Source organism: Taeniopygia guttata, chromosome 2 (genome assembly GCF_048771995.1).
Source record: "Taeniopygia guttata chromosome 2, bTaeGut7.mat, whole genome shotgun sequence".
NCBI classification, from domain to species: domain Eukaryota; kingdom Metazoa; phylum Chordata; class Aves; order Passeriformes; family Estrildidae; genus Taeniopygia; species Taeniopygia guttata.
The window spans coordinates 128532061-128546713 of NC_133026.1; the positions used below are offsets into that span (position 1 = coordinate 128532061).

Consider the following 14653-nt stretch of genomic DNA (forward strand, 5'->3'; position numbering starts at 1 on the left):
GGAAAGTTAGGTGAACAAGCACGTCAAAAGCACCCACCAAAAAGCAACTGAAGAGAAAAAAGCTACTTAATATTTGGGAAGAGTAATATGACATGGACAAAAGACATGTAAAACTGAAATACTTCAACCACAAGCTGAAAAAAATGGCCTGGATAAGGCAGGGAATGCAGGGTGAAGAGATGAAAATCATGGAGCCAGGGACTATGAGGGAATGAGAAATGTTTTTTATATGGAGATGGAAAAGTCACCAACACTGGGACTGGCCCTAGCTGACCAGAGCTTAAACTGTGCATTAACCAGCATAGATCCTTCTTCTCCCTTATGCCTTCCATGAGATGTGCTTGCTATTTGCTTGAAAGGCTTTTTTTAAACCTCATTTTAAGGACCTAGGGTGGAGTTCCTCCTTTCCCACCATGTTCATCATGCCAAGTACCATGCCAACATAATTTTTACATTAGATTCTAAGTGCTGATACAACACACAGTAGTGAGCTACAAGGGATATGTGTCACATGAGGGAAATAGCAGACAAAAATCATTCTACCTGACAGACTTCTGGCTAAATTGAGTTACTTTTAAGAGTTCAGAGAACATAAGAGTACAAAGAACAAGATAACTGGGATGCACAGCTGAGTTTTGGGCAGTCAGGAAAACAGTTGTCCAGTCATATAAACTCAGGAGGAGTTAAGCAGCAATGCAGACCATGAACGAAAAATCTGTGGCAGCGCAGTGCCATGCTAGCACAACAGCACAGAGAGGCACATTGAAAGATGAGGTTGTGAGCCTTCAGTGCATTTGTTTACAACATTATCTAAAATCAAGTTTACCCTCAAAACATATAGCCCCCTGTAGATAGAATGAAATTAGATTTTTTTCTCCAATGCATTGAAATGTTACTTGTTACAAAAATCTAAATGATTTAATTTGATTCTACAGTTCATGTCATCCACTGCAAAATCTGTGTGTTTTGGACAATTTTTTTCTTCACAGTACAGGAAAAAAAAAAAAAGAACTAAAGCCTAGCTAAATGCCCACCATGAAAACACAATTTTATTCCAAATTTAAACCTGTAAGTAAGCTTAATTTTTCAGTTATGAATGAGGAAAGTTTAAGCATACTGTAAAAGGCAAATGTATTTCCATTTTGTTTCTCTAGAAACCAACAACTGGTATTTGAGGGCTGGCACAGACTTAATATACTAAAGAAACCCCACCTCTGAAACAGAAAATATATAAATATAAAATAAATAAAAATAAACCCCAGAAAAATAAAGCCTAGAAAAATTATTATTTCCCAAGTCAACACTTTTTATCTTGCTTGGGAAACAACTCAGATGACTTTCATATCACAGTTTGTATGCTTGCATAGTGTAGCACAAGGCAAAGGAGAATTTGTAACAAATCAACTGAAACCTTCTGGCAATACTTCTTTTAATACATCTTTTAAAATGTGTCTTCCAAAACCAAAATGAGCCATGTTCGATCCATTCCCTTACAAAGGAGTGACATGTTCTATATTTTGAAGAAGACAAAGACTTATATGGAAGATGTAAGTGACAAAGATGCGTTGGTGAGTTATGCAAGTTATCTGAAACAAGGGCCAAAATTCCTTTTACTGAATCATCACACACTCTGCATAACTCTTAGCTTACTATAACGCTGTTCATATATACATCTCCCAGTCTTGCACAAAGGAGAAAGTAAAAGCTATTTTAGAAGTAATTTAGGAAGCTTAAAAACCAGCCAGTCACAGTGAAATTTATTAGCATCTTTTCTACGCCTCACTTCAACTGCCACTTTATTGAAAAGTGTTATTCTAGTAAAATCCTTAAAAGGAATGTCTCGAGGCTTTCAATGACTACAAAGGACACTTGTAAAGTTAGCTGTTCTCATTAGTATACAGGGCCTAGGGTTTGGGGAGGAGGAAGGAGGGGGGAGGGAAAGGAGATGCAAAATCGATGCATAATTATCAGTGGCAAAAAGTTCAAAACAAACTTGCCAGCTTTCAGAATTCCAGCTGACCCCCACCCATATATTTCTAACCATAATTAACTGTTCAGGCTCCACCAGCTATGTCCAGCTTTTAGCTTGTTTCCTCCAGCTTTTTTAAGTAATTAAACTACTCATCCCAGGGTTCAAATTCAGCATCTGCACAGCAAGTGCCTGCCTCCCTGAGCATCTAAAGGACAAATACAAGAATAACTAGTTCTTCAGTTGTGGCTGGTGATTATATTCTTTGTATCTGCTATTGAACTTTTTTCCCCGGAGAAAGAAAGAAACAAGAAAATTGCAAATAAAAATTCATTTGAAGGATAACCTACACAGTACATCATTGTATTAGAGAGTAAGAACTAATGGCAGATCTGAATCTTTTCCAAGTTGTGCAAAATGCCACGAAAGCAGCCCAAGGACTTCAGATGTTAGTAATTAAGGAGGTTCTAAAATGCACTGAACTTCTTTTCTTGCATTTTAATAGCTTTGATATGCAAAAACTGCATTCAACTTATAAATTAGTCAAGATAAAGCTAATAATAACATACTGGTCCTAATGCAGGAGGAATTCAGTAAGACACCATAAAATGCTTCAGCATCAGTTTCTAGTAGCAGCTGTGGCAGAGAAAGAAACCTAAAATATTTTGTGGATTTAATGTATTCATGAAAGAACTAATCACCACACAAGTAAACGTAGCTGCTCAAATTGCTCTCTTGGACAAAGGCAAACATCTTCCATTTTCTTTCATGTGGGATTGCTACCTTCTTCAAAGGAGAAGCTTTTACCTCAAATTGAGTGGGGGTTGGGAGATTGTTAAGCTCCAGTCTGTCTGATGCGCTCAGTTTTCATCTTGAAGCTCAATGACTCCTAAAAACCCCAACATAGGATTTTACAAAGGAAGCTATTCATAATAGGTATTCAAACTTACTGACCAGCATCGAATTATCAAATTTTGGTTTACAGATTTAAAAAAAAAATTTGATTGCTGCCTAGATCTCTTCTCTCTTTTCTAGAGAGTCTTTTTTCCCCTCTATCCTCAGAAAAAGAAAAAAAAAAATCAAAACAACCCGAACAAGTGACCAACACGAGCCATGTTCCTTCCCCAGTACAAAATACCTAATTTTTGTTTCGGTATGATTTGACTTATAAATTCCAACAGCCACATTCTCGGCTGCTCCAAGGGGCGTCTCACGGCTTACGAATGAACGCTGCTGGCAAACAAAGGGGCTCAGTTGCATCTCCGTGCATTAATAACCGGTGTCCCACTGCATCAGACTATGCGGATTGTTGTGGGGATTTTTTTTTTTTTTTTTTTTTTTTTTTTGCTTGCAAAATGGAGATCTTACAACTGAAACAAGACCAAGGGGGAACGTGCCTACACAGTTTTGTTCTCGTGAATCAGAAATCATTTCCCCTTAACAATGAGACACAGACCGAAAAATAAAAACAAGACCACGTTTATTCAATACAGACAGGTTAATTAAGACAGTAAGTCCTGTAAATCAGGAACACATTTCAAACGCTCCGGTACGAAGTGCATATATTTAAAATCAACAGCTGCATCTTGTACTAGAGCCATTGAGTTTGTCGGGGAAGGGTGGATTCAGGGTTTTTCTTTTTGGTAGAAAAAACTTGTTTCGGCTACCTTATGTGAACAATGCATCTCAGGCTCCATTCACTCGTTTGTTATTAAGTCCAGCTGCCTTCCAGCTTTGATATTCACATTTTCCAAAACTGCTTCATACAGTCACAACGAGAAATAATAACAATAAACGTTAAAATAACAACAAATAAACCCCCAACAGAAAACCAAACCAGCCCGGGAGGGGAAGGGAAACACCTCCCGCCGGGGTCAGCGAGGATTATTGCAAATGGCTCCTGGGAGACGGAAAAGCTCCGCGGCAGCGGGGGACCGGCGGCGGGGGGGTCCGCGGCCCCGGCCGGCTGCCCCGGCGGGGGGAGGAGGAGGAGGAGCTCCCGGGAAGGCAGAGCAGGGAGGGGGGCACAACAACAGCTCGGGGCGGGCGGCGTGCGCGGCATCACCGGCTGCGGCTCGGCGGGCTCCGCGCCGCGGGTGACCTTGGGGCGGGGGGACTCGGGCACCCTCCCGCCCCAGCCGGCACCGGCCCGGGGCCCCGCCGCCGGACACACTTACATCCCGGCGGAGCCCGCACCGCGCTCCCGCGGCCCGCTCGGCGGGGGCTCCGCCGCCGCCAGCGGCCGCGCTCCGCTCCTTCGCCCCGGTCACCGCCGCCGCTCGTCCCCGCCGGCTACTGCAGGGGCTGCACCGCCGCCGCCGCCTCGCCGTCCGCGCCGCCGCTGCCCGCCGAGGCACTGCCGCTGGAGGCCGCGGATGCCGCTGCTGCTGCCGCCGCCGCCGCCGCCGCCAGTTGCAGCCGCCGGACGGCTTCTTTGATGAGGTTGCCAGAAAGGATGAGCTGCTGCAGGAGCCGGTGCGGGTCCTCCTCCTCCGCCGGCCCGTCGCCCGGCCCCGGCGGAGGCTGCTTCCTCCGGCGGGCGGCGCTCCGCAGCCAGCCCCGTCCGCACAGCTGCTTGGTCACCCGCTGCTGGCCGCTCCGGTCCGGCCGCGGAGGCTCAACATGTTGCGAGTGAGCTTGCGGTGGGGCCGGTCCCCGCGGCGCCAGCAGTCCCGCCCCGGCGCCGCTGCAACACCGCGGCGAGTAGGGGGCGGCGCGGTCGCGGGCGCTGCCCGGCCCCAGGTGCTTGGGGGCGCGGGGCGGCGGCGGCGCCCGCTGAGCGCTCAGCTGCAGCACCTCGCCCAGCTTGGCCACCAGCGCGTCCACCTCCTTAGAGCCCGCCTGTCCCACGGCGACCGGGCGCTCCAGCAGCAGGAAGCGCTCGCCCGGGCGGCACGGCATCTCTGCCGGGTCCCCGCCGTGCCGCAGCCGCCGCAGCGGGACCGGGGCCGCCGCCCGCCCGCCGCCCCGCGCGCGCGCGAGCACACGCGGCTCCGGCGCTGCGGTCGCGGCTGGAGCTCGGCCCGCTGGCGTTGGTTTGTAAACAATGGGTGACGCGCGCGCCCGGGCGCCTCCCACTGCGCCGGCCGGGGGGGGAGGCGGGCGGCCCTCCGCACCAAGCGCTCGGCGGCCGCTCCCGGGGCCGGTACCCCGCGCGGGGAGGGCTCGGCCAACAGCACGGGGGCGACTTCCGTCGCCGGGCGCCGCCGCCGGGGCGAGGCCGCCCCGCGACCACCGAGCGCGACGCTCCTTGTTTCGTCCTCTTCCCCCCTCGTCTGTGCGCCGCGTGGACCGGCCCGCTTTCAAACCCCGCACCTCGGGTCTCGGGGGCGGAGCCGCTGTGATTGGCAGGAGGGGGCGGGGCGCGCGGCGCGGCGGCCGGTCCAGCACCGCCCCGTCGCCTCGGGACGGCCGCTTGGAGGGGGCACGGCGGGCAGCGGGGAGCGCGAGCGGCGCCCGGTGACCGCCCCGTGAGCGCCCGGCCAGCGCCCGGCCGGTGCCGCTCCCGCCCCGCCGTTAACGGCCCGCGGCGCGCCGGTGCGGGCGCGTGCCGGTGTCCCCGCGAGCGCCCGGTGGTCGCGCGCGGGCGGCCGTCCCGCAGCGCCGCGCGCCGGGAAGCGGAGCCCGCCCGCACCGGCCCATTGCCCAGCGCGTCTCCCGCACGGCTCCGCGCTGCCATCGCGGCGCGGTCGCACCGCAGCGCCGGCGCTCGGCGGTCGTCTTTGCCCTGACTGCTGTGCCCGCTGTGTGCCCGCTGTGTATCCGCTGGGTGCCCGCTGTGTGCCCGCTGCCGGCAGCGCATTGGTTTGGGGTTTAATTCCTTGACACGGAAATGCCTTAGGAGCCTTACTTTGCATCACTAGAATTATCACACGTGAAGCAACTCTGTGCAGGTGTTCTGTCGGGATTTCTCTCAGCCTGCGGCTTACTTCATCACCTGCATCAAGCCTCTGCCCTATCTGTTCTTGTCCCAGTCCCGTTCCTTCCCTTTCTTCTGTCACTGTCATTCAAGCAGGGACTGAAATTTCTATGAGGAGCCCTAGAAAAGGTTTTCTGGGTGTTGGAACTCTGGGGACATAGTCCAGAACACGTGACGGGCCATGCGGTTGGTTTTCCTAGGAACAGGTTGTAAAGTGTAAGTTGCTCATATACATAACTGCTCTCACCACTGTGCCCTTGATTAATCAGTAAGCGGTTGGCAAAGGAGAGGACATGTCCTTTGGTCCATTTGTCCTCGTGTCCTCCTGGGCTACTTCCACTTGTTGTACAGAGCAAGAGAACTTGTGCATAAATGCACGTGTTTGTGAACATGCCTGCTATCTGCATATGGTACTGGTCACTCCAGCCTAGGTGTCCAAGCCCATTACTACATCCCCTGCCTGGATTTGTATCAGCTGGCCATAAATCATGTTACCTAATTGCATATTATTTATTCATGTGTGTACTAAAGGTACTGAGACTTTCTTATTTTCAGCACCTTTTTGGTAACTGTCAATTAAAACTCAGATCACGTTTTTCTAATGATGATGAAAAAATGAGGTTTTGTTGCCCCCTGCCCACCCCCAAATATTTTTGAGGCAACACTTTCACCTTTATTCCTTATTTATGCAGTATCTATTCAAAAGCAATAGAAGCAGGCCTGCATGGGTACATGAATGGATCTACTTCAGCTCCAAGGGAGATCTATATTCAGATCACTTCTGAGTAGGTCATCTGGTATTCTATACAAGCAAAACTGCAATAAACCAGTACAGCTTATTCCAGCCTTTTTTTCTCCCACAAAAGCAAAATAAGCTATACCAGCAAAAGCTCAGTGCTGCTTGTGATTACGTCTACACCTGGGGCTTTCATGAGCCCGGGAATGATAATCGCAAATCGTGCTTCATTGCATCCCTAACCAACGGCAGTGCTGGGAAAAGCTTGCAGGATAGTGCCACAGACAGGGAGCTCAGAGCACAATCGTTAGCAGAATCCTGATGTCCTCAGATTTTTTTAAATGCAAAATTTTCGTGATGACCGGTTGACAATGGACTGAGTATCTCCTTGTGGTTTTAGGACTAAACATACTGCAACTGTTTACACTGAATGCTACTGATCAGGATTAATAGATTTACTAGCTGAACAAAATGAGATTTGTGGACCTTCAGGAGAAGGGTGTTTCAGATTGTCCTCTTAGAGGAATTGGGAACCTCAGCCATTACTTAGGTACTATTTGCTCTTTTCACTGGATGATGAGAAAAAAGCTAAAATGCTGGAGAAGATAGTATATCCTATGTCTGTGGTTCTCCATCAAAGATTTGTTTATGTGGGAAAACTGTACCAAAGAGGACTCAATATGAATTTACATCATAATCATATCTGTGGAATGGATCTCAGTCTGTCAGCACCCAGAGATCTTTCTGGGACTAAACCCCAATCCATGCTAGGGGCAGATCTAAACTGTCTGCAGCCATTATCGGATGTTCCTGGCAGAAGTACTACAGCAGTTCATGAACAGGTAGCTGTTTGCTAGTGCCTCTCCACAGAAACGAGAACAACTTCAGCAGTGGATTTTGCAATAAAGAGGCTGTCATAGGTGTCCTGATGTGGAGTTTGTGAGCGTAAGTGACAGGGTTGGCTGCCAGGCCAGCCCCAAAGAAGCTGAGGCCTCGTCAGTTCTAACTATCAGGTCATTTGGCCAAGTCATGAGTAAGCTATAGCTTACTCACTGTGTTCTCTTTTTAATTAGGAGAATCACAGCCTGGTTATCATACTTGGTCTTCTACCACTGGAGATGAGCTCTGCAGCACTGCTTTAACTTTAGCAGTTTAACACAGTAATCGCAATTTTAAAAATCCCCAAAACCTCAAAGCATAGAACACTAAGGATAGGAGGAGGTTTTTTTCAAAATAAAAGTATAAAAGCAGTTGCAAAACTGCTGACAAAATTTTTCAGACCTCTGACAGTATTTTTCTGAGCAGAAATTTGATAATTACCACTGCTGCTATTCTTTTTTTTTTTTTTTTTCCCAGATGCATTTCTGCGTATGGTCTGCTGGGATTGCCAAAATTCTCATGACAACTTTTCATCTAAGTCATTCTATTAGCAAGACATTACAGTTGAGAACAGTCATTGGTCCCTTTTTGTGATTATTGTTCACTTGCACTCTCACTTTATCTGTTCAAATGTTTAGAAAACAGTTTTTAAGATACTTCTAGTAATACTTGTCTTTCAGCTATTCCTAGCAGAGGACAAAATCTAAGTTTCATAAGCAAGTACTAGTTATATTAATTATGTGTCCATCTATAAAAATTTGACATAATTTTATTGTATTTCTTGAGGATACATTTTCATTTCAGAATATAAAACTCAATTTTTATATTTTACCTTTTGTACTGATCCTGACAACATGGATAGCTGGATGTGAATTCTGAGCTTTAAACCTATTAAAGACAAAGGAAGAAAACACGTAAATCCTTTGAAGTCTGCAATCCAGTGTCATCTCAGTTTTTTGACTACATGTATGTGTTCAGGATCATGTACATGTTCTAATCTGTTATGGAGAACCTGTAACCCAGTCAATGTGAAAATTATAAATAATACTACATTTATGCAGGTGTTTACATTTCATACCCTTTTGCCAGAGCTGCATGATCTGTGATCTCAGACTTTGGCATGTGTAGAAATGAATCAGGTTGATAAATTCATGATAGCGACTATGTAGTGTTGCATCACAGTGTTAAAGTATTTATTGTGTTGTTTACAAAACAGTAAGACAGCTTTGAACAGGGTGAACCCAGTGACTAGGAGGTTCTTTCCAGTCCTTTCTTTCTCCAGGCGTTTCTCATGTCCTTTATTTTCTACAGAAACTTCTGTAATATTTGTTAAATATGCAGAGCTTCTCTTTATAACAATAGTGTCAATGAAGGGTGCTTGTGCAAAGTAAATTATTTTCCTGTGCACAGTTCAAATGCAGAATGCGGAGGGGCCGGAACACCATCCAAATAAGACAAGTTTGGATTCCCCAATAATTGTTTTGTCATCTGCATTTATAATAGATTTCCAAGAACAAAAGACATTCCTCTAGAAACAACCGAGGTTGCTAAGTGACACAAATGTATTTACTGTGTCATAACTTGCAAAAGCCAAGCACATTAAAAGAAGAGCTTTAATAAGCAGCAGTTCCATCAATCTCACCTTCACTCCCAGGGTAAATATAAACCTGTTGGCCAACAGCTTTGCATAGTTTGGGATGCCCAGTCTGAGACCTTAATGGAAACAGGAAACATTAGTTGTTTTAGAAAATACAGACTTTCACTCTTAAGGAATTGAAATATGCATACTTTGTCCCAGTGGATGTTTGGGATTTGTTTCTTTCATGTATTATTTCAGTTTATCCTTATTCAATTACCTAAGAATTTGCATGTAGGGATACTGCTTCCTAACAAGGCTGGAAACTACACTGACAGTTTTGGAGGCTGAGTTACTTATTTTTGGTGAAATTATCACTGTTTCTTATATCTTTTAGACACAAAAAACCCTCTCCAGTGTTTTGGGGACAGCAAAAAGCTGGCATCTTCTTTTGTCTTCTCATCTTCTTCTAGTGTCTGACACACCAAACTGCTGTATTTCAGCTTGTCCAAGCAATCAGAACACAAGGCCCTTTGGAGAGACCACAGTAACATTCCTCTGGCCTGATATGCTGATGCTTCTCTTTCCCTAAGCTGCAAAATCTCTTTTTCCTCCTCTGATACACTCAAGATGCAGTCAATGCCTTGTGCCTGCAGCAAATGTGCAGAAGTGGACAGTGCAGGAATTGCTTCCGAGGAGCGCATTGAGCTACCTGTTCATTAGGAGCTGCCAGGTTGCCTTGCACAACAGCCTCTGCTAGTTTAGGAATGAGACAGGAGGCGTGGGAAAGGAGCCTACAGACGTCTCAGGGATGCACTCAACTACAGGGCAACCCAGTCTTTGTTTGTTTAGTCAAATAATTGACTCACTTCCAGCTTTCCTAATAACTGGAATACATTTTAATGGTAACCTGTCTAATAAGTAATGAGCCAGTGTAATCCATTGTGTGGGCTCTCATAGGTTTCCCATATAGGCAATTCCTGAGAATAATTTCCATTTGTTTAATCTTTTCAAATATTGCAATACAGGAAGCAGAGATGAAAACAATATATCGAACCACTCCTAAAATGTCATTAAATGGATTTTAGGAATATATCTTTAAAAAATAGCAGATTCAAGAGAAAAGCGCTTTCATCTTTTGTCAAAATACCCTGCACATTTCTGTATATCTGGGCAAAATCCCTGTGCTTGTTTCTATACCTTCAATTGGTAATTGTTTGTTAACCAGACATGTCTCTTGACAGTTCTGTTAAAACAAGCCTATCTACAGTGAATACTGAAAAGCCACGATCAATAAACTAGTATATAATGATTACAAGTAATGTGTCTCACTCAGCATGTAGGGCAAAAAAGAAAAAAAAAAATACTCCAGTCTAATTATATTTGAAGTAGACTTGTCTAAAATTAAGGGACTACTTGTCCCACAAGGACTGCAGCCAATTCCACTGAATCAATGGAACCTGGGCAGGACTGCCAGCTTTCCTCATTGAAATTCCTCTTTCAAGCATACTTTTGGCATTATGCCATTAGAAAAAGATGACTGTTACTTAAAAAGAAAAATGAAGACCAGGCACCACCTGAGATCTGACAGCTCCTTCTTGTTTTGAGTCTGAACTGTGTTGTTAGTGCAGCTTAGGCCCTGGATTTGTTCCTCACAGAAGCATGATCAACCTTCAGGTAGGAAACCTCTCAGGGCAGCTATGGTGGTTATAAACGTGGCCACATCCACATTTCCTTCTTTTGCTCCCAGACCACTGCTCATGGGGTTTTTTTGTTTGTTTGTTTGTGTTTTTGTTTGGTTGGGTTTTTTTTTGGGGGGTTGTTTTTGTTTTTTTTTATTGTGGTATTACTCATCATCTTATTGTGAATTCCTCAGTTTTCCTTCTTAGTCTAATCCAGCAGAGCACTGTGATGTTCACTTGTGGTACTCAGTATGATATTTAATCTCTGCCATTTTTCCCTGTGAGAGAGATTAGTAAAAGATTTTAAAACCAACAAACTTCATTTTTCTCAAGACTTATTAGCCCTTTATAACAAGACAGATAGATACAGCTTCTTGAAACACCTTCTTCTCTTTAAAAATATTATGTCCTTGACAGGCTGATTCCACTGCACATGCTCCTTTCTGTTTTGCCTAAAATAGTCCTTTTGATCTGTTTATAGTACTTTTTTTCTTTTTTTTTTCTTTCTCCAGTAACTTCTAAATATCCAAACACATTTCATAGAATCATGTAATGGTTTGGGTTGGAATAATCTTTAAAGATCATCTAGTTATAACCCCCCTACTATGGGCAGGAGCACCTTCCACTAGATGTGGTTGCTCAGAGTTCCATGCAACTTGGCCTTGAACACTTCCAGGGATGGGGCATCCACAACTTCTCTGGGCAACCTGTGCCAGTGCCTCAGCACCCTCACAGTAAAGAATTTCTTCCTAGTATCCAATCTAAACCTACACTCTTTCAGTTTAAAGCCATTCCCCCCTTGTCCTGTCACTATATACATGGTCAAATGTCCCTCTCCAGACTTCTTAAAAGAAGTCCCCTCGAGGTACTGGAAGGCAGCTCTCTCAGCCTGTCCTCACAGGAGAGGTACTCCAGCCCTCCAGCCACGTTTATGACCCACCTCTGGACTTGCTTCAAGAGGTCTGTATCTTTCTTGTGTTGGGAGCACCCAGAGCTGGGTGCTGTACTCTAGGTGAGATCTTACAAGAGTGGAGTAGAGGGGCAGAATCACCTTCCTCAACCTGCTGGTCAGAGTGTGAAGAAGTGACATATTTTGAGGGGTTTGGGGGTTTTTGTTCTGCTATCTGTGTACTTTATCTTCCAACCATCTATTAGGTCAGCCTGATTTTCCCTTTTTAAAATCAAGCCTATATATTTAGACAGTGTATGTCCCAATAGCAAAGTCAATAAACAACACCCATAAATTATTATACAGTAATAATTCCTATCACATTAACAGCTGTGGTGTCCTGTATATTTTTTTTTAGGGCTAAATTCACCCTCAGTGGATGATGAAAACCAGCCCTTTATGTTGCAAATCTTTCAGCATATAATGTTCATCATAATAGATGTCATTATATCCTTGGGTGCTATTATACATGCATAATTTAGAGTAAGTATCACAGGTCATGTCACTCACCTCCTTCTGGTGTAGGGTTCTCAAGACTTTTGTATAAAAAAAGTCTTTGGCTCACAAATAAGAGACATGGATAATGTTCCTGCCTCATTCATTTTTCTCTCTCCAGGGTCCTGCTGAACCACCACAGTTCATAGCCAGGGGCACTCACATAAACTGGCCATGATTTTAAATTGTGGAACCATAGAACACAGGTTGGAAAGAACTGACCTCAAGGAACATTTCATCCAACCTTTCTTGGTAAAAGCACAGTCTAGACAAGATGGCCCAGCACACTGGCAGCCAAATCTCAGGAGTGTACAGTACTGGGGAATCCACCACTTCCCTGGGGAGATTATTCTGAACAATGGCTGATTGTTCTTATTGTGAAAAGGTTTCCTTGTGAGTAGTTGCACCTTCCCCAGAAGTAACTTGTACCCAATACCCCCTGTCTTTTTCATGTGACTCCTTGTAAAAAGGGAATCTCCATCTTCTCTGTAGCCACCCATCAAATAGTGGAACATGGTGATAAGGTCTCCCCTAAGCCTTCTTTTCTCAAGGCTGAACAAACCCAGTTCTCTCAGCCTTTGCCTCACTGAGCCTGCCACAGGCTTCCCAGTCATGTGATCATCTTTGTGGCTCTTCCCTGGACATTCTCCAGCCTGTCCACATCTTTTCTGCACAGCAGGGACCAAAACTGAGCACAGTATTCCAGTGTGGCCTGATGAGCACTGAGCAGAGTTGGACAATGACTTCTGGATCTCGGCTGCGATGCCCTTGTGGATGCATCACAAGGGATGGATTTTTTGTCCCCATGGCTGGGGGCCCAGTAGTGCTGGTGCAGGCAGAGGTGAAGGAAGTGTTGAGGACCTCTGCCTTTTCAGCATTGTCAGTGACAAATTCACCTCTCTTGTCAGTGGGACAGTATTTTCTCTCTCTTTCTGCTTGTTGTTTATGTATCTGAGGAACCATTTCTTTTAGGTTTGAGCACACTCAGAAGTACACAGTTAACCTGACTTTTAATTTTCTTTTATAGCAAGACCTGGATTTGTGGCAGTTCTGTAGTTGCAGAGGAGCAGACTGAGTTGCCCCTGAAGCAGGAAAATTGGGCAGTGCAGAAGTGATGGGGAGAAGCTCTTTCAACCATCTCAGTGAGAGCTTTGCCTTCCCACTTGGGCTCGGAGGACTGTGTTCAGATTGAGTGGAGACCTCTGGAATGAAGATTTACAGGTAAATCCTTAGGGGAGCCACTGCTTTTTTTGCATTATCTGAATTGTTCTTGTCGGACTCCCACTGTTGTTTTAGATAAATGTGCTTTTACCTTTGAAAACATTGAACACTTTGGAATAATTCTCTTTCTTTCTTCTGTATAGCATCTCTTAAACTAAGAGGAGCAAACCAAAATTCCTGCCAATTATGAAGAAAGTTCTACACTTTAGAGCCAAATATCAATAACTTTCCTGTCTCACTGTGTTTCCTCTTTTCCACAGTGCCTGCTACAAGACCACTGTGATTGCCACTGGATATTTTGATTCCTCTGTTACATCCTTTTTGCTGAAAGATGTGACTGTATTTCAAAGGAGTGAGTAATGGGGATTAAAGTGGGGCTTTTTGTCAGGAAAATTACAACTAGCCCTCCCCGATACTCCCAGAGCACTGGCTGCATTTTTGGGGGATTTGGAAGTGTTCTATGTACTCTTGCAGTAGCTTCCTCAAGCCTCTTGCTAGTTTATGAAGGGATTTGCAGCCTCTGCCCCTGGAGCATGTCTTTATACCTTCCCTTGTGTCCCCTGCAGTTGTCACAGCTTCACAATGCCACATGTTTTGTAAAAATGTTGTTTTAAGCTTTCTGACCCTAGATGCCCACTGTCACGCTCATGTTGCAGCCCTCATCCTTGTGCTGAAGAGGTGTGTTGTGCCACATTAGAAATGTATCTTTTTCAGGACTCTAAAAATACTGGATCAGCAGAAATGAGCAATGCAGAGGTAGAGGAGGCAGGACTGAGGAATGATGTTGAGGATGATCACTGAAAGTAGGTTCTACCCTTAAAAATCTTCACACCATAAACCCATGCCCCAGGATTTCTGCTGGCCTTAAAGCTTCCTAGCAGTACCACAGGCTGGCAGTGCTTTTCATTCTGTGGTAGGCAAGAGCAGGAGGCCTCTGGCAATAAGGAAGGAGGAATGGAAAGGCTCTGGAAGAGTAATATCATTCAAGTGGTGGAAAATGTCCTCATAGTACAGAGTAGCTGGAAAGACAGACACTTCAGTATCAGCCTTTATCCTCCTGTTAAACTGGCTGCCTCAAATCAAAAGCAACTACAGGCTTGAGTTTCACATTTTTTGTATAGAAAGGATTCCAGTTATACTTGGAATAACTTACAACTCAGGTTAACTTTGCAGTGAAATTGAGTTCAAAGAGCTTATAAACAGAATTCTTGACTGCAAAATTGATTT

The 14653-nt window shown here is 45.2% G+C and overlaps 1 protein-coding gene across 1 annotated transcript; it reads right to left on the minus strand.

Annotated features, from left to right (window-relative positions):
• Nucleotides 1-3432: 3432 nt before the first annotated feature.
• On the minus strand, nt 3433-5275 carry LOC115493953 (GSK-3-binding protein-like). The gene has a single exon (XM_030266434.4). It carries the CDS (start codon nt 4868-4870, stop codon nt 4262-4264), a length of 609 nt encoding a protein of 202 aa, XP_030122294.4. The 5' UTR covers nt 4871-5275; the 3' UTR covers nt 3433-4261.
• Between the last annotated feature and the right edge of the window lie 9378 nt (nt 5276-14653).

Excerpts from the sequence above, each read along its gene's own strand:
- LOC115493953 (XM_030266434.4), bottom strand. The coding sequence starts at position 4,870 with ATGCCGTGCCGCCCGGGCGAGCGCTTCCTGCTGCTGGAGCGCCCGGTC.